At 40.0% G+C, this 21,078-nt stretch overlaps 1 protein-coding gene across 4 annotated transcripts in view; it reads right to left on the bottom strand.

The window, feature by feature from the left end:
- Positions 1-7,747: 7,747 nt before the first annotated feature.
- Positions 7,748-21,078, bottom strand: part of ttc3 (tetratricopeptide repeat domain 3) — a 128,248-nt gene continuing 114,917 nt past the window's right edge. For 3 of the 4 annotated variants that reach the window (XM_059968777.1, XM_059968775.1, XM_059968776.1), the window contains exons 41-43: positions 17,688-17,876; positions 10,745-10,837; positions 7,748-9,188 (exon numbers count right to left, since the gene is read on the bottom strand). In XM_059968777.1, the coding sequence (XP_059824760.1) occupies positions 9,066-9,188; positions 10,745-10,837; positions 17,688-17,876 (405 nt within the window). In that variant the 3' untranslated portion in view covers positions 7,748-9,065. Of the gene's footprint in view, positions 9,189-10,744; positions 10,838-17,687; positions 17,879-21,078 lie in introns of those variants that run through there. The other variant, XM_059968779.1, reaches the window with a different exon arrangement.

Here is a 21,078-nt window from a genome sequence, read left to right as displayed (position 1 = left end):
CAGACTAAACACTATGTTTGGCATAAGCTGAACACTGCACATCAAGATCACACCATTCCTACTATGAAGCATGGTGGTGGCTGCATCATGCTATGGGGATGTTTCACTGCAGCAGGACCTGGAAGGCTTGTCTGTGAGAGAACTATGACTTGGGAAATTTGTTTTCCTGCAAGACGATGACCCCAAGCATAAAGCCAAAGCTGCATAGGAATGGCTTAAGAACAACAAAGTTAATGTCCTGGAGTGGCCAAGTCAGAGTCCAGCCCTCAGACCAATTGAGAATTTGTGGCAGAACTTGAAAAGGCCTGTTCACTCATGATCCCCATGCAATCTGACAGAGCTTGAGCAGTTTTGTAAAGAAGACTGGGAAAAAATTGCAGTGTCCAGATATACAAAGCTGATGGAGACCTATCCACACAGAGTCAAGGTTGTAATTGCTGCCAAAACTGACTTGAAGGGTGGATACTCATGCAATCAATTATTGTATTTTATATTGTTAATCAATTCAGATCACCTTGCAGAAATCTGTTTTCACTTTGACACGAGTCTTTTTATGTTGATCAGCATAAAAAAAAGCCATATTAAATCAAGTAAACTTCCTGGGGGTGTATATACTTTTTATAGGCACTGTGTAATGCAGCTTTTTTGTCAATCACACTAAATTAGTTATTAAAAGAGAAAAGGCCAAACTTTTCAGGCCCAAGACCCATCATTAAAACTTGGAAGAGCAAGTTTAGTTAGATGTAGAGAAGAATGGGTAGAACAAAGGAAATAACTATACTACTGTGAGCTGAAATGGATTACTGTGGCAGCTAGGAGTACATAATGCTGCTTTATCTGAGTCCTGATGAAGTGTCTTACCTGGAAACCTTGATTCTCTTTTTCCTTTCCCATAGATGCTCTGATCTGCTGAGTTCCTCCAGCATTTTGTGTGGGTTACCTTGCATCCAGCTTCTGTAGAACTACTTGTGCTTTTACTTGTGTCATGTCTTGTTAATTGCAGGGCACTGGTTCAGCATGCTTAACTTTGTGCTTTTCTTCCCTATTCTTTTTAAGCTGGCAAATTTTTAAAAGGGAAAACTTGTAACACCTAACAAAACTTGTGAATATCTTTTTAAAATCAGAAATGAAAATATCAGTTCACATTTTCCTTCTCTCTAAAGCTCTTCATGCTTTCCTAACTAATTTTCTTGGCATGTAGTAGGATGTGAGTTTTCTCAATGGTCCCTGTGCACTGGAGCCCTGGATCAGGATATTTTCATAGTATGAGTGAATAGGTATGGAAAGTGATCAGGTCCAGATAACAAGCAGAGAAGCACAAAAACAGTAATGAAAATTCTAGATGATCACAACAATAGATTTCTCAAGAACGTCAATCCAGCTGGTCGCTTGGTATGATATACCCACTTAGTTCCACTTTAGGTACAGTAGTGGAACCCGGTGTAGTCTGCTGCTGTAGCCTATCCTCCTCAAGGTTCAACGTGTTGTGTTCTGAGATGCTCTTCCGATCCAATGATCTATTCTGTACGGTGCTGTTGTAACATGTGGTTTTATTTGAGTTCCTGTCAGTTTGAACTAGTCAGGCCATTCTCCTCTCGCCTCTCTCTCATTAATAGGATGCTTTCACCCACTGAACTGCTCACTGGATTTTTTTTTTTTTGATTTTTGCACCATTCTCTGTAAACTCGAGAGGCTGTTGTGTGTGAAAATACTCAAACCACCCAGTCTGACACCAACAATCATTCCATGGTTACAGTCACTTAGAGCACTTTTCCTCGCCCATTCTGATGTTTGGTCTGAACAACAATTGAACCTCTTAGCCATATCTACATGCTTTTATGCATTGAGTTGCTGCCACATGATTGGCAGATTTGTATCAATAAGCAGACGCATGTGTACCTAATAAAGTGGCCACTGAGTGTATATATAAAAAACAGTAAGGCTTTAGTCATTCACAGGGATCTTTGATAACTCATCTGGTGAGACTTTAATTTTACAGATCTAAATTTGATGTTTCTGACTGCCTTCCTTCAGCAAACACACTGTGTCTGTATAGTGTCGGTATGTTTCCACATAGGAATTCAGTCTCAAGTGGTCTATTTCAATGTCTCATGCAACTGTTCCAATATTAGACTGAATATGTTTGGAGTTTTTAAATTCACAGGATTTAGATATTAAGAACTTTGTGCCCCGTGTATAAATGCAATTCAATCCTACTAATGGGCAGACACGTGATTGAATCGACATCAATAATTTGTGGAGCAACAACCCACTGGGTCCATCAGTAGCTGTGTGGGCAGGGCAACATACCCTCTAATCTTCTTTTTGACAGACTCACAGTTGCTCTGAGCAGGAAATTTTTGCATGACCTGAAACCTATGCAGGACTTTAACTGCTTTTTTTGGTAATATGCACATCAAACAAACACAAACCATAATTCACAACACAAGTACACAATGTTAGGAAGTCAGAACAACTGACAGGCACAATGGCAAAAGTAAAATATTTTGACTAGATAGCATTGGTGTTGAGCAAGCCAGCAGTTTATTACTGAGTTACCAACTTCCATTCTGTGTTTATTGTTACAATTTGTAAGTGTTGTAACTTGAAACACTGCCATTATAAATATGTTGAAGCTCTAAAATGTAAAGATTGTGGGTTCATTTTTTATGTAGAAAATTTATGAATTATATTCATTAATACAATTAGACTATTTAACAATTGTATTAATATAGAATTCAAAATTATGTCAACTTTGTTAAAGAAAAGGCTGTGTGCATGACAACATTTCAGTTATTATGAGGCCTCACACACCAGAGGGAACAGTAGTGGGAGGATTCTTTGATGTTTTGGATATGATGTAGAGTTGCAACCTGAAATATCGGCAAATCCTTTACTCCACTACTGATACTGCTTGACGTGCCAAGTTCCTCCATCACAGACTGTTTGGTGCCATAAATGCAGTTTAATTTATCATTGTAATTTCATAAATTCTTGTGCCATTATGAAGTTAACTTTTTAAAAGTTTTTTGACAATGGCCAATTTGTGTTGAATTTTCGATATTCTATTAATCAGTCAGCATTTAAGATTGTGTGTGCTAACAGTGAGAAGAATGTTAGTGTGTACGATGTTGGAGCAAAATGGACCTCTGCTGGTAGAATGTGGGAACTGCATCGGCACAGGACGAATATTATGTATTTTACATAATGTCTTTCATGCCAAAGAAATAATTAAGAGCTATTGAGACATGCTTAAAATATAAAGGAAAGATGTACAATATGTTGTGTTTGAGAACAGTATGCACCTTTGAGACTTCTTTGCTAAATGGTTACTTCAAGTGAATTTAAAATTTGCTGTTCTGGTGTAAGCATGATAAGAGTCCCTGATGAGGATGAATTGGACCCAAAAGCAGTGATATCTGAAACAAGGTTCGAGACACAGTTTTTACACTGGCTCTGAGCTTAAAACAAACATTGGTCGATATCACAAGTAGGCTTACGATTGAGCACCAAACCACAGTTCAAGTGTTCCTCAAATACAGGCAGTCCCCGGGTTACGAACACCCGACTTACAGACAACTCGTACTTATGAATGGACTGCCATAAAGCCTATTATATTAAAACTTTAAGAGTTAAATACAATGGTTTGTAATAACCAATGCATGTATTACTTTGTGACGCTCATGAAAACATTGTGTGGCTTCAGCAGTTCATTGGCTCGAGGAAGGAGTACGCCATCTGCCATTTTAAGTCAGAGCATGTTGCTGTTAGCACTGTGTTGAGTGTGTAACTTTGTACGTGGCTTAAATTTTTCTCTTATTTACCCTTGTCACCATGCCTCCAAAGCATAAAGTGCTGGTGATAGCTCAAAGAAAAGAAAAACTACCATGCTGAAGAACTAACTAATGAAGACCTTATGGAATTCGAGCAGCAGATAATAGCATTTGAGGAAGTAGACTGGGACCTAGGAACTCTGGAACCGAAAAAGTTTGTGGCAAAAGAGTTAGCTGAAGCCTTTCGTCTCATTGAAGCAGGGATGGTAAAGTTAGAGGAGCAAGATCCTACTACAGAGATGTTCACCAAAGTTTACTGTGCAATTACCCAGGACCTCAGCTGCTACAAGGCCATTTATGATGAGCAAAAGAAAAGCTCTGTCCAAGCCTCCCTTGATGCCTACTTCAAGAAATTGACTCCAGTAGTAAACCTGCCCTCTCCAGCACCAGGTCCATCATGTTACCTCACAAATGCCCCTTCTGGTATGCAAGACATCGATCAAACCGTATGTAGTTACTTTTATTATTATGGTATTATGTTTAAGATGCTTTAGTGTATATGGAAGTGTTTCTTAAGTGTTTTATACGCATAGAAAGGTAAAATATATACTATATACTAAGACAAACAATTGACTGACTGATGCTAAATAAGACTGGATGTACCTGTTCCGACTTGCATACAAATCTGACTTAAGGACAGACTTAGGAACTGATCTGGGGACTGCCTGTAGTGCGTGTGTTTGTTATTACAAACCATTGTATTTAACTCAAATTTTTAATATAATAAGCTTTATGTCAGTTTGTTTGTAAGTACGAGTTGTCTGTAAGTCGGACGTTTGTAACCCGGGAACTGCCTGTACTCAATTCTTGACACTGAAAACATGACTATCAATTAGCGGACCGTCCTGAACTCTTAAAAGGGGCTGTGTCAGCTATCCGTACTCTGAGGAGTTTGTGCACTTAAATCCTGGAAGCTGGCACGCGTCTCGTAACATTGAGGTTACAAAAGTGGAATTTCACTCTAAAGATGCTGTCTGACTTGGTTTCTCCAGTACTGAGTTGTTCTTAACTTGATTTACTATAGCTAAGTAATTTTATTTCCTTCAACTTTTATTCCCTTTAAAGACTTTCCTCTAATTTGTGTTTCCTCCTATCTTTGTTTTGTCAAGGAAACAGGATACATTACATGTGAAAGTTGATCCATGATCCTAGAATCTTTCATGCAAGTTGTTGACAGTTTGAAACAGTTGAATCGCACCAATACCTTGCAAAATTGAAACTGACCTTTTATTCCCAATGTTTACTGTTAACTGATTCATGCTAACAATTTTGACTTCAGCTCCACAATCTTTTTCTTCTGGTTCAATAATCTTTTGCAAAGTTAGAGTTTATATATTTACTCTGCTAGTTTTATCCAAAGTCAAATGAAACACCAATTCCTTTTCAGCAGGTATTATCAGATGACAAATTGTGTTACACTTTAGGGCACAGAACAGTAAAACATAGACGACCCTTCAGCCTTCCTTCTAACCTACTCCAATATCAATCTAGCCCTTCCCTCCCACATTTTTCCCTCCCTCAGTTTTCTTTCATCCTATCTGTGAGTCCCTTAAATGTCCCTAATGTATCAGTTTCTACTACCACTTCCCACAGTGTGTACCGTACACTTATGACCTCTCATAATAGCTATTGCTGCCTTGGGGAAAAAAGATGCTACCTCTCTACCTTATCTTATACATCTCTATTAAGTGACCTCTCATCTTCTTTCCCTCTGAAGAGAACAGCCCTAACTCACTCAACTCTTCCTCATAAGACATGCTTTCTAATCCAGACAGCACCTTGGTAAAGCTCTGCACCCTCTATAAAGCCTCTACATCCTTCCTATGAGAGGATGAGAACTGAACACGCCATACACTTTCTTAACCACTTTCTTAATCAATGCGTGCAGTAACTTCGAAGGATCTACGGATGTAAATCACAAGATCCCGTTCCTCCTATTGTCATTAGTCCTGCATATTCTGCCTTCAGATTCAAAGTTCTACGCAAATTTATTATCAACCCGATTTGTTTTTTTACAGCTATTCACAGTAAATCCAAGAAACGTAATTAATGAAATGTGCAAAAGACAACAAACTGCAAATACAGAAGAAAACAAAGCAGCAAAAATAATAATAATAAATAAATAAGCAATAAATGTAGAGAACATGAGACAAAGAGTCCTTGAAAGTGAGTCCACAGGTTGTGGGAACAGTTTAGTGATGGGGTGAGTGAAGTTATCCCCACTGGTTCAAGAGCCTGGTGGTTGAGGTTAATAACTGTTCCTGAACCTGGTGGTGTGGGTCCTGAGGCTTCTGTTTCTTTTTCCTGATGGCAGCAGTGAGAAGACAGCATAGGTGGTCAGCTCTCCAAGAGCATCACTTCACCTCTCTGGGTTGAACACTCCATCTGCTACTTAGCCTAGTTTGCATCCTGTCAATGTTCTATTGTAGTCTATGGGAACCTTTAACACTGCCCACAACATCAGCCTTCATGTCATTTGCAAAATTACCAACCTCCCCCACCCACCCCCTTTCCATTCAAGTCTTTATTTATATAAATTACCAAGACTAGGGGTCACAAACTTTATAGTAATATTTTCAATTCCCCAACATTTAGACCATAAGGTCTGACAGTCTGTTCTTTCTCTCACTCTCAGCAATTACTGCTTTGTTTTTAAACTGGCTGGGACTTTTCCATGTAATTTTATAACAACCAGTGCATCCAGTATCTCAGCTGCCTGCCCTTAAAATGCTGGTTAGCATATTATCATGTCCAAGGGATGTATTGGATCTTAATTTGCCAAATGTGTTAAATTATGATTTTCAAGGATACCAATTGGAGATGAATTCAGGAAAAGCCTATCCCAACATAACAGTTCTCTTTTCCCTGCTACAGATAAGTGCCACAAATCTTCCGGTCAAGACAGCACCAGGGAACGATTCCTTGGGTGACATCTCCATATAGCAAATCTGCCTAATTTTTTCAGTTCTCCCCCTCCTGCTTGTTGTTCTCATCTTGTTTACGTTACCGAAACTGTTGGAGCCTGTGACATGCAGTTTGGAACTCGACTGAAGGATACAGCGTGATGCTGTGTCTGGAGAGCTGCACTGTGGGGATCAGAGACGGGAGTAGAAAAGGACCAAGAGCACAAGCTGTCTCGTGTAAAAGACCAGAGGTGTGGGGTTATGAAAGACTCTACCTCATAGCAGCAAGGAAAATTGAAGCATTGAGGTGAATGCGGGGGGGGGGGGGGGGGGGTCAGCATCTAGATTGGCACGTTTAGCGGTCGCTCTTTACGGAAGGTCTGAGTTTGTGCAGCTGCTCTCCTCGTATGCAGACAAAAAGTTCTTGCTATTTTGAGATCTCTGATACTTTACATTGGTTTCCTTCAATTTTTCTGTGTTTTATCTTGTGGCTGATCTGTTTTTTGTGTGTTGAGGGGGTTTGGTGCTAGTGTCACTGTTCTTTTCTGTGAGTGACGGGCTTGGGGACAATTACTGTTGCTATTTTTTACTGTGAGTGACGGGGTTGGGGATTGTTTTTTTTTGTTGCAGCAAGGGTCTGCCAGTTTTGTTTCCTTTCACTTTTGTGCCGGGGGTGGGGGGGAAAGTTGCTGTCTTTTCTTTCATCAGCACCCATGGTCTTTCTGTATTTAATGGCTATCTGGAGTAGACAAGTATCAGGGATGTATTGTACATGCATACTTTGACAATAAAATGAACCTTTGAAACACTCAGCCTGGTTAGCATCTATAAAAAGGAACCAAAGGTTTCTTGTCCAGGATCTTCATTAGAACCGAGCATGAGAACAAAGTTAGCTTCCCAATGGTAGAGGTAGGAAATGGTTGGGCAGATAGTTTGTGTTCAAAGAGTATTGCTCCTTCTGCTCAAGATTTCACAGCATATTTCATACTGATCCTTTAATATAGTCTGATACATATGAAAGTATTACTTTAATTAGGAACAAGCAATAGGGTACATTATACAATAGGTAGTACAAAAGGTTAAGATTTAGTATGTTTCATACAAAATTCATTTTTTACTGATTTTAAAATCAATATAAAGGATTACAGTTTTTTTTTGTGAAATTGTAATCTTAAAATCTTGCTAAACCACTGCTCGTAATCATTAGCAGAGCTGGACTGATGATTGCTCATGTTACGAAGGATGAACAGCTCTGATGGGCAGAAGGGTACAGAGTTGCCCATATACTCCCCCCCCCCCCGGGGAGAATCACAAACTGTTACTGTTATCACGCTGCTAATGAGAGAGAAAGAGAGACAAAGGGAAAACATACTGGGACTGGAACATCTGCTTCAGATAAAGGACAGATAACACCGAGGAAGAGAGACTTGTTGACCCACCATATTATGACTCCTGAAAGACTTCTGGCTTTGGAGAGGGCTGTTTACTTGGTACTATTCTGTTCATTAAAATTCCTCAGTGGACAGCCGGAGTGGGCTGGTTTGATGGACTAAGCCATTCAAAACTGATTGACACCTGAGACCCCATGAGTGGGGATAAAAGTGAGGTCTGGGGAGACACCCCTCAGACACACTAGTGAGCACTGCTTGAGTGTTGGAACCCACGAGAAGGTGTGGAGCATCGGAGACTGAACAAAGGATCAGTCAGTTTAACTCTCAGTGTTATTGCAGGGCTGGTGGGGGTTTGTGTGTGCGTCCCCCTTGCCTGGGTGACGAGTCCACCACAGAAGAACGGTCTAGCTGAAGGACAGAGGGGTCATAACTGAATGACCACAACACATCGATGGATCAAGAATGTAAAGGAAGGTTTGCCTGACTGTAGCTGTCACTGTTTGCTCGCTCTCTCCAATGATTAAAACACAAGAACCAACAATTACCTCAGCACATATGAATTGAACTGAACTTTATACTCACATATGACAATTCTTTATCCCCTAGACATCGATAGATCTTGTTTTTTATTATTATTATTATACCCACACTTTTAGGTTTAGTATTGCTAACGTGTATTATCTATTGCATTGTTGATATTGATTTGTATGTTTTATTAATAAACACTTTGAAAATAGTACCACCAGACTCCAATGGATTCTTCTATCTTCGCTGGTCAGACACCCAGTTATGGGGTACGTAACACTCATAACAGTCACTAATACACAAGTTGATAATGTCAGGAAATAGTTGACTATAAAAGTAATTTTGAACTATTCTAGTATTACCTAGTACTTTGTGGGAGGGATAAGATTAGCGAGTCAGAAATGACTGATTATTTACGGAAAGTGGAAGTTTGGTGTATTTAACATTCCAGGCAGCACAGGGAAGTCCTCAGGCAGTACAGCATAGACTCGACATGTCGGACAGGTCCTATTTGCTTTCAGCCACTGCTTGATGCACTGTATGGTAGCAAAGAAAAACTTAAGCATACATTCATTTTGTTACTTTCACACAGGAGCTGATACATTTTATTTATTGAGATATAGTGCTGAATAAGCTTTTCGAGATCCCGCCTGGCAACTCCTGATTTAACCCTAGCCTAATCACAATTTACAATGATCAACTAACCTATTAGCTGGCAAATATGAGGAAATCTACAGATGCTGGAAATTCAAACAACACATGTAAAATGCTGGTGGAACACAGCAGGCCAGGCAGCATCTATAGTGAGAAGTGCTGTCGACATTTCGGGCCGAGACCCTTCGTCAAGTCAGGTCCTGATGAAGGGTCTCGGCCCGAAACGTCGACAGCGCTTCTCCCTGTAGATGCTGCCTGGCCTGCTGTGTTCCACCAGCATTTTGTGTGTGTTGTTGAAACTATTAGCTGGTATGTCTTTGGACTGTGGGGGGGGGGGGGGGGGAGAGAACTGGAGCACCTGGAGGAAATGTACGTGGTCACCGGGAGAACATACAAACTCCTTACAGACAGTGTCGGGAATTAAACTACTATGCTACCATGCCACTGTACATTTGAACTCAAGGCCTGAATAACTTTTGTGTATTAAATGTAAATAGAAAACAAGGCACATGTAGACTGAGCGAGGGGCACTAGTTCACATACAAAAAAAGTTTTAACCACACGCTTCAGATTGTATTTTAATTATAAAAGAAGTAATCCATTCAACTTCCATTCAAACTATCAGGAAACTATTACCCAATTTGTAATTAGTCAGGGATTGGAGTTCAAGAGTCATGAAGTAATGCTGCACTTTCATAATGCAGTAGTTAAGACCACACTTGGAGTTGTGTGTTCATTTGTGATTACCTCATTATAAGGAGGGTGTCGAAGCTTTACAGAGATTTTCTAGAATGTTGTCTGGATTTGAGAACATGTCGTATGAGGAGAAGTTGAGTAGGCTATGGCTTTTCTCCATGGAGTGACAGAGGATTACAGGCAATTTGGTCGAGGTGTATAAGATTGAGAGGCTCGATAAAGTGGACAGCTAGTGTCTTTCTCCCCAAGGCAACAATAGCCAATACCAGAGGTCATCCTTTTAAGGTGAGTAAAGGAAAGTTTAAGGGAGATGTCAGAGTTATGTCTTCTTTCTTTTTTGCGTGGAAGGTACCAAGAACACATTGCTGGGGGTGGTGACAAAAGAACATTTAAGAGACTTTTAAATCATTGCATCACATTATGAAAACAGGATTAGATTCTTCATGGAAAAAGGTTTATCAAGGTCAGTACAACATGAAGGACTGAAGGGCCTGTGCTGTATTGCTCTACTCTATTCTACGTTCAAATTTACAAGATGAGTACCTTCCTCCCTCAATACCAGAGGGTCATAACTAGTGTTTCTATTTATGAAGGGCTAAGTAACTTATCCTTGCATTAATCAGCTGAAAAGAATTACAGGAACAAACCTGATTTCACATCTATTAGCATAAGCACATTTCCAGCAGTGTAAATCAGCCACATATTAAAGTGCTAAAAATAAGATTAAATGAAATAAACTTACCTCTTCATGAAAGTGATGTTTGCATGGCAGCGTAAACATGCTGTCTGGTGTCAAATCATCATGACAAATAATACATGGCTCTTCATCAAATGTCTACAATGGAAAAAGGAAAACACTTTTAAAGTTTCTCCCATTTTCTTTTCATATTGAACGTTCATTTAAATGTGCTATTGTTTTAAAAAAAATCCTGGCCAACCTTGCTTCTTTAACACCTTCACAATGATCCCCACGATCTTGATGTTGGCCTCAATAAGCCCATTTAGAGTTCCATTAACTGAATCTTTCATATAATTCTGTAGACCATTGAACAGTCTCCAGGTACGATGACATCAGCTCTTGACCACACAATCTACCTCGCTCTGGCTTTGCACCTTAATGTCTGCCTGCAGTGCACTTTCTCTTGTTGCGTATTCAGGCAACAATAAATATGAGTTTGGCAAGGGTTTTTATAACAAACAACACGTTTATTAAACACTGAAAACAAACCCCCCAAAAGTAAACAAACACTAACGTAACCGGAAATCAGCTGCTGTGCGGCAGCTTGAACAGTTCTTAAAGCGATGCTGCAAAAACAGTTCTTTAAAGTAGTATTGCCAAAAGGTAAAAATGCTCACAGTCCATTTAAAGGAGAGACTTTTTGAGACGATTTAAATTCTCTTTCACGTCGAACTTTTCTCACGAAGAATTTACGAAACGAAACGGCTTAAAGGCACTGACCTTTCCTTTATCACACTGTCCTCAATCTTCTGCTATCCCACAGAGATTAACACGAGAACAGTCAACGATTTCCTTCCGAATAAGGATTAAATAAGGTCGAACCCGTTTCACCGTTGAAAATGGATTCTCCTCGATCTTTAACTCCCGAACTCTGATCTTCACTCTCCACTGATTCTCAACTAGCAACTAGCAGTATAAAGAAACTGCTGGCAATGACCTTTTAAACTTTAGGCATTAGATAAAAACTTCATCCTTCAACTAAACTGCGCCATCACATTAAATCACGCAGCGGCATGAAGTCAACATGGCAAATCCAGCCACGAACTACCCCTCCTCACAGGGTGGGGTCTTCCTTTTATAACCTGTAAGAAAAAACTGTTACCTGATCTCTACTGGCGGGAAAATGACATCACTCCACCATCACAAGACCATTACCTCAAGTCCAGTATAGCTTCAACCCCAATCACGTGACAAGGGTACCACTGTCATGTCACGAGTACGTAACACTCTGTAATTGTAACACTATAATCTGAAGTTCAAAAAAAATTTATGATCAAAGTACATACTGTATGTCAGCTGAGATTCATTTTCTTGCAGATTCACAGCAGATACAAAGAAACACAATTGAGTCAATGAAAAATTTTGCAGACTGATTAACAATTGTAATTGAACCTCACACTTCTCAACGCAGGGAAGCACATTTGGAAGAGATCATGCTTGACATTATATATTCTGATTCAGATATAGCCTGCACATTCATAGAATCATTAACTTATATTTCTAGCACCACCAATGTGTCTCATTCATTCTCTAAGATTATGTAGGATAGTTGGTAGTTTCAACTAACAAACATACTGTAGGTACTTTACTGACAATGTACCAACAATACACTAACGTACACAGTATAGTGTCCCAACAATACATTTGTGAGAATGGCTTAGGTACCATAGAACATTACAGCACAGAAACAGGCCTTTTGGCCCTTTTGGCTATACCGAACCATTTTTCTGCCTAGTCCCACTGACCCTGCACCTGGGCCATATTCATCCATATACCTGTCCAAGTTTTTCTTAAACATCAAAAGTGAGCCCACATTCATCACTTCATCTGGCAGCTCATTCCACACTCCCACCACTCTCTGCGTGAAGAAGCCCCCGCCCCATGTTCCCTTTAAACTTTTCCTCCTTCACCCTTAACCCATGACCTCTGTTTTTTTTTCTCCCCTGGCCTCAGTGGAAAAAAGCCTGCTTGCATTCACTCTATCTATACCCATCATAATTTTATACACCTCTATCAAATCACCCCTCATTCTTCTACGCTCCAGGGAATAAAGTCCTAACTTATTCAACCTTTCTTTTAAAGGACATTTAAGAGATTCTTAGAAAGGCACATGGATGAAAGAAAATGGTGAACTATGTTGGGAGAGAAGAGGTCGATTGATTTTGGCTCAGCACAACATTGTGAGTGAAAGGGTCTATACTGTGCTACACAGTTCTGTGTTTTAAAAACTCCACACAAATAACCAATGTGCAAAACATGACAAATTGTGCAAATAGATAAGAAAAACAAAATAATAATAATAAATAAAATTGAGAACATGATCTGTATGGATGGCAAGTCTTTCACTGTATCTTGTACAAGTGACAGTAATAAATCAATTTGCCAATTTATAATTGAGAGCCTCAAAATGATTTGTATAGTACCTGACTAATGCCTGCCAAATTATCCTGTTCTGTTTTCTTCAATTTACCAGTCCTCTGTCTGTAGTCAATAACTCAATCCTAACTGTACAATCTCTTATTTTAAAGTGACCCTATGTAGTACTTTAAACAACCGTATCCGACACACATCTTCAAAAGACACCTGGATTAGCCAAAAATTTCTTTTGATGCTGGAGTCAATGATCAAAGATGAAAATTGGTTTCAGATTCTAATGAGGAATAGACCTGCATAGTCAAATGTCAGGATTCGCTGCTTTTACTTGGCCTATTGTAAGGCCTTCCAGATTATTCCTTGCAGCTTACAACAACGGACGATGCTGAGGATGTTCTCCGAGTCTGTGGTGGCCAGTGCTATCATGTTTGCTGTTGTGTACTGGGACAGCAGGGTGAGGGTAGCAGACACCAACAGAATCAACAAACTCATTCGTAAGGCCAGTGATGTTGTGGGGGTGGAACTGGACTCTCTGACGGTGGTGTCTGAAAAGAGGATGCTGTCCAAGCTGCATGCCATCTTGGACAATGTCTCCCATCCACTCCATAATGTACTGGTTAGGCACAGGAGTACATTCAGCCAGAGACTCATTCCACCGAGATGCAACACTGAGCGTCATAGGAAGTCACTCCTGCCTGTGGTCATCAAACTTCACAACTCCTCCCTCGGAGTGTCAGACACCCTGAGCCAATAGGCTGGTCCTGGACTTATTTCCACTTGGCATAATTTACTTATTATTTTTTAATTATTTATGGTTTTATATTGCTATATTTCTTCACTATTCTGGGTTGGTGCAACTGTAATGAAACCCAATTTCCCACGGGATCAATAAAGTCTGTCTGTCTGTCTGTAATTGCAGTTGCTCCAAGTTTGGCCTGGTGGGTCTATCCTGAGTATAATGATGCGTCTTGGACTTTGGTAAACACATAATGCATTGGGATAGTGCTGCTAAGCAATAAATTGTGAAAGAGTCAGAGTCTTAGAAAAGTACAGCACTGAAGCAGGCCCTTTGGCCCATCTAGTCAGTGCTGAACCATTTAAACTGCCTACCCCATTGACCTGCAAAGGCACCATAGCCTTCTATATCCCTACCATCCATGTACCCATCCAAAACTGTCTTAAAAAATTGAAACTGAGCTCATAAGCACTACCTGCACTGGCAGCTCATTCCACACACTCACAACCCTCTGCGTGAAGAAGTTTTCCCTTAAATTTTTCATCTTTCATCCTTAACCCATGACATCTGGTTGCAGTCCCACCCAACCTCAGTAGAAAATGACAGCTTGCATTTACTCTATTTATCGAAGCCCCTCATAATAGGGGAAGGCATAGGTCATCTGGCTCATTGAGCTTTTTCCGTCATTCAATAAGGTCATGGCTGATCCGGTCATTGATTCATCTCCACCTACCTGCCTTTTCCCCATAATCCTTAATTCCCCTACTATGCAAAAATCTATCCAACCTTGTCTTAAATATATTTACTGATGTAGACTCCACTGCTTCATTGGGCAGAGAATTCCACAGATTCACCACTCTCTGGGAAAAGCAGTTCCTCCTCATTTCTGTGCTAAATCTACTCCCCTGAATTTTGAGGCTCTGTTCCTTAGTTCTAGTCTCACCTATCAGTGGAAACAACTTTCCTGCCTATTGATCTCTTATTCTATATGTTCCTATAAGATCTCCTCTCATTCTTCTGAATTCCTGTGAGTGCAGTCCCAGGCAACTCAATCTCTCCTCATAGTCTAAACCAGGGGTGGCCAACCTTTTACATTCCATGCGTCAATTTTTTCACTCGGGAGTTCAGATGCACCATACAACTTTTGTACTCCCATTCAATTCTTGTAGAAATATATTAATATAGAACTCATGCATGAAAAAATTGACACATGGAATGTAAAAGGTTGGCCACCTGGTCCAAACCCTCATCTCTGGAATCAACCTGGTGAACCTCCTCTACAGTGCCTCCAAAGCCAGTATGTCCTTCTTCAAGTAAGGAGACCAGAACTGCATGCAGTACTCTTCGTGCAGCCTCACCAGTACCCTGTACAGTTGCAGCATAACCTCCCTGCTCTTAAATCCAATCCCTCTAGAAATGAAAGCCAACATTCCATTTGCCTTCTTGACAGCCTCAGCACATGGCCAATTTTTTACCATTTAAATAATAATTTGCTGTTTCATTTTTCCTTCCAAAATGGATGACCTTGCATTTACCAATATTGTACTCCATCTGCCAGACCCTTGGCTACTAACTTAACCTATCTATATCGCTGTGAAGACTCTCTGCATCTTCTGCACAATTTGTTTTTCCACTCAATTTAGTATCATCAGCAAACTTAGGTAAACTACACTCCGTCTCCTCTTTCAGATCGTTAATGTATATTGTGAACAGTTGTGGGCCCAGCACCAACCCCTGCGGCAAACCGCTCACCACTGATTGCCAACCAGAGTAACGACCATGTATCCCAACTCTCTGCTTCCTATTATAACCAATCCTTCATCCATGCTAATACATTACCCCCGAGACTATGCATCCTATCTTATGGATAAGTCTTTTATGTGGCACCTTATCAAATGCTTTCTGGAAATCCAAGTAAATAATGCCCATTTGTTCCCCTCTATCCACTGCACTCATTATATCCTCAAAGAACTCCAGTAAGTTTGCTAAATCCAAACTGGATCCATTTCTTTCCAGATGCCTTGCTATTTCTTTAATAGCTTCAAGCATTTTCCCAACTACAGATGTTAAACCTTTTGCCTACATCCTTTTTTGAACAGTGGTGTGACATTTGCCATCTTCCAATCCACTGGGACCACTCCAGAGAATTTTGATAAATCACCATCAACACCTCTATTATAATTTCTGCCATTTCTTTGTGTACCCTGGGATGCATTCTATCAGAACCAGGGGACTTATCTATCTTCAGGCCCACAAGTTTGTTCAGCACTCTCTCTTTAGTGATAGCTATTGTATTGAGGTCCTCACCTCCCATCACATCCATAACATTTTTCTTTGGCATGTTTGACGTGTCCTCCACTGTGAAGACTGACACAAAATAGTCATTCAAAGCCTCAGCCACTTGCTCATTATCCAGTATCAATTCCCCCTTCTCATCCTCCAAGGGACCTACATTCACTTTAGCCATCCTTTTGCACTTTACCTAATTATAAAAATTTTACTATCCATTTTTATATTTTGTGCTAGTTTATTTACATAATCTATCTTCCCTTTATTGCTCGCTTAGTGGTACTTTGTTGCTTTTTAAAGTTTTCCCAATCTTACAGTTGCTCACTACTCTTGCTGACTTTGTATGCACGAGCTTTTAGTTTGATGCCTTCTTTTATTTCCTTTGTAATCCACGGCTGGCTCTCCCCACCCTTACTGTCCTTGCTTTTAACTGGAATATACTTTTGTTGAACACTGTGAAAAATCTTTTTGACAGTCTTCCACTGTTCCTCAACCGTCTCACCATAAACCTGTGTTCCCAGTCTACACTAGCCAAATCCCATTGTAGTCTCCATTGTTTAGGCATAACACACTAGTTTTAGATTGAATTATTGCACCCTCCTTTTCTATGAGAAACTCAGTCATAATGTGATCACTCTTTCCAAGAGGATCTCTAACTACAAGATCACTAATTTTACCTGTCTCATTGCACAGGTCCAGATCTGAGATAGCACGTCCTTTGCAGGTTCAGTAATATGCTGATTGAGGAAGCCATCATGGATGCATTCTATGAAGTCCTCCTCAAGACAGCCGCAACCAATCTATGTGCAAGTTAAAGTCTCCCATGATAACTGCTGTTGCAATTTTACATGCCTCAGGTATTTCTCTGCTTTTTGCTTGTACCACTGTAATGTTATTATTCAGTGGCTGGTAGGCAAATCCCATCAGTGATTTTACTATTCCTAACCTCTACCCAGATGGACTTATCATTCTGCTCCTTAGATCTTATATTGTCTCTCCACTGGTAGTATAGAGACTAATTCAATATCAAAGCAGAACAGGAGAAATAAGTTTTTTTTAATGAAAAAATAAGATTCAAGATGTACAAATTGGTAACTGAAGGTACTATGTGTAATCCTTTAGTTAGTAACCATCAACCCAGCAAGGTAACATTGAGAGCAGGGGTTCCCAAACTGGGGTTTGTGGACCCCTTGTTTAATGGCATTAAAGAGTTCGGAGCTCCTGATTTAGTGGCAGTTTAATGTGCAACAGCAACTTGATGAAAATGAAGTGAAGATTTTTGGTAGGTTGTTTGAGTAAAGCTGGAAACTGGCCAATGACCAGATGTTATGCAATTTACTGTAGCTTTTGACAAGTAGCTGGCCAGTTTGCATATTATTAATAACCTGTATCATTTGCACTACTTTTCGTAAATTCAAGTCATTGTCTTAAGTTGTTTAGAGTAAGAATGTTACATTAAAAGTGCTTCTTGTATATCCCATTGGGCATGTTGAATACATATCATTTTGTTTGTCGTAAGGTAATGAAGATGTCAAGAGACTAACTTACTGTGCTATCGCTCCCTTGCCACTGTGAAGCAGTCTGAGTTCTGATTGGTTGCCAAGGTTGGGGAAGATCTTCTGGTGTTCTGATCTTCCTGATGGCTGAGTCCATTTTTGGGACTTCTCTTGTGGCAGAAGTGGATCTTTGGTCAGTCGGGAATGTTGCATGTTGAAAGTTAGCAGATGGAAACTGGACCTGAAATTGAGGTTTAACAAAAACATGCCATTCGTCCTGTCATTTTCTCCTCTTTCAAAACAACACCACCAATTCCTACAACTAACAATATTGTATAATTGTGATTTCAATTAAATATGTTTTGATCAGTCAATGGCAATTTATGTTATTACTGTCAATGAATTTTCTTTTTGTTCAGTTATATTTTCCTCAGCCATCTTGGTTTCAAGCTCAAATATTAAAAAAAAACTTACAATATTTATCCCAAGAGGTATTAGAGCTAATTCAAGTCACTTTTAATGTCACTTTGACCATAACTGCTGGTGCAGTGCATAGTAAAAATGAGATGACGTTTTTCAGGACCATGGTGTTACATGACACAGTACAAAAAACTAGACTGAACTACGTAATAAAAAAACACCACAGAGAAAGCTACACTAGACTACAGACCTACCCAGGATTGCATAAAGTGCACAAAAACAGTGCAGGCATTACAATAAATAATAAACAGGACAGTAAGGCAAAGTGTCAGTCCATTGTAGTAGCTCTATTGAGATTAACAAGATATATCTCCACCAGCTACAGAGGTATAACTACTGTGTTTGCATATAGCAATTTTTAGCAAGCTTAAGCTGTAAAAACATCAATTCCTGCTTTTCATGGCTGTGAGTGAGTGGCCACTGCAGCAGATGGTAGTTAATTACTGCTGGTGACTCCAGTCTGCACACTCAGCCTAAACCATAACACGTTTTAAAAGAATACTGCACCTATTAAAGATATTTGATTTAGATTAACCTGGGACAATTTGACTACAGATGTATGAATTTTTGTACTTGACTTTTAATCTGCCACAGTAACAAAGAAAATAATTATTCCACGCATGGTAAGTTGATTGTACACACTCTTGCATCGTTATGTACTGGCAATAAACTTATTCTCTATGTGCTCCTTAATTTTCCACATTATTTGCTCTATTTTCAAAATCTGATACCACCTTTTGTTAATCTATTCGCATCCTGTCTTGTTAACATCAGTTGCCTTTATGCAGTTAGTAAACCCAAATCATTTTTGAAACTAGGGCAGAAGATCTAAAGTGTTTGTTACTATGCCTCAGGGATATCTATGTAGAAGACATTACTGCTTTAGAATCTAGACATATTACTATACAACCTAGTGGTGTGACTAATAAACAAAAATAGGAGCTGGCATCAGAATTGTGTACAGTGACAGCCGTAGATCTTTACCCACTCCTCCCAGTGAAGACTTAGTTAAGCTGCTTAACTATTTTTGTGTTTCTGAAGTTAACAGTGGAAATAGTTTTAGATAAGAGGTTCAAAACCCATGCTTAAAGGCACCACAATGAAGTTCTGCTATATTAAAGTGACAAGATGAGTGTTGTCTATAAACACAGCAACTGCCAGAGATACCTCGACCATACAGTATCTCTCCCTGCCCCCCAGCCTCTGTAAGGAAGCTACCATTTTTTTCCTCAAATTTTCAGTCAAGATGACGTTTGCTGATCTAGGGCTTCTGAACTGTGTTTGTCCTTGTCCCTGTAGCTTTTCCTCATGTGCATGTCTGATCTCAACTCTTCCTGCCCCTCTCCCAGACAGTACAGTTTCTCTGGTCCTGATCCTTTCTACTAACATTTTCATTTTCACATGTTTAAACATGTAAAATTTTCCTCTTTCCCTTACACCCCCTTCTGTCTTCTGTAAGAACCACTTTCCTTGGTATGTCACCAAAGACTGAAATGGAAGCTCTAATGCACAGGATCGAAAGAGACTGCAGAGGGTTGTAGAGTCAGCTAGCTCCATTTTCAAAAGGTGGTACTCCAAGAAGGCAGCATTCATTATTAAGGATCTTCACCAGTCCCCTCCTTTCATTAGTACCATCAGTGAAATGTATAGGAACTTGAAGACACCACACTCAACATTTTTGGAACAGTTTTTTCTGAATGGCCAATGAACATTAATTCACTATTTCTCTTTCTCACTATTTATTTATTTCTTAATTGTAATTTATAGTTATTAGTTATGGCTGTATTGTACTGCTGCCACAAACCAACAGATTTTATGTCTCATGTTGGTGATAATAAACTTGATTCTCTTCATGACTCCCTACGCTGCAAATCTTTCTGCAGTCACCTCTCCGTGTTCTAGAACTGTCCCCGGCAACCTTTAGGTTTAACACTTGTCCCTTCATCGCCTTTCTCACTGCCCGCCTTTAGGAGACCAAAGCAGCACTTTCAGGTGAGGCAGCAGTTCCAGTGTGGTTTACTGCATTTGGTGCATATGATGTGGCCTCCTACATCGGCTAAATTTAAGTGTAGAACAGATGGCAGTTTTGTAGGGCACCTGTGCTCTGTCACAGCTATCTTGATTGCCAGCCATTTTAACTCTCCTTCCCCACTCACCCACCATCTGGTCTGTCCTTGGACAAGTGAAGTGGAAAATCTAGTCAGGTGGAAGAAGGCAGCATACATGAGGTTTAGCAAGCAAGGATTAGATGGGTCTATTGAGGAATATAGGGTAGCAAGAAAGGAGCTTAAAAAGGGGCTGAGAAGAGCAAGAAGGGGGCATGAGAAGGCCTTGGCGAGTAGGGTAAAGGAAAACTCCAAGGCATTCTTCAATTATGTGAACAACAAAAAGATGACAGGAGTGAAGGTAGGACTGATTAGAGATAAAAGTGGGAAGATGTGCCTGGAGGCTGTGGAAGTGAGCGAGGTCCTCAATGAATACTTCTCTTCAGTATTCACCACTGAGAGGGAACTTGATGACGGTGAGGACAATATGAGTGAAGTTGATGTTCTGTAGCATGTTGATATTAAGGGAGAGAAGGTGTTGGAGTTGTTAAAATACATTAGGATGGATAAGTCCCCGGGGCCTGATGGAATATTCCCCAGGCTGCTCCACGAGACAAGGGAAGAAATTGCTGAACCTCTGGCTAGGATCTTTATGTCCTCGTTGTCAACAGAAATGGTACCAGAGGATTGGAGGGAGGTGAATGAATGTTGTGCCCTTGTTCAAAAAAGGTAGTAGGGATAGTCCAGGTAATTATAGACCAGTGAGCCTTATCTCTGTGGTGGGAAAGCTGTTGGAAAAGATTCTTAGAGATAGGATCTATGGGCATTTAGAGAATCATGGTTTGATCAGGGACAGTCAGCATGGCTTTGAAGGGCAGATCGTGCCTAACAAGCCTGATAGAGTTCTTTGAGGAGGTG

Source organism: Hypanus sabinus, chromosome 4 (assembly GCF_030144855.1).
Source record: "Hypanus sabinus isolate sHypSab1 chromosome 4, sHypSab1.hap1, whole genome shotgun sequence".
Taxonomy (NCBI): Eukaryota; Metazoa; Chordata; class Chondrichthyes; order Myliobatiformes; family Dasyatidae; genus Hypanus; species Hypanus sabinus.
This window is presented reverse-complemented; position numbering and strand designations above follow the sequence as displayed.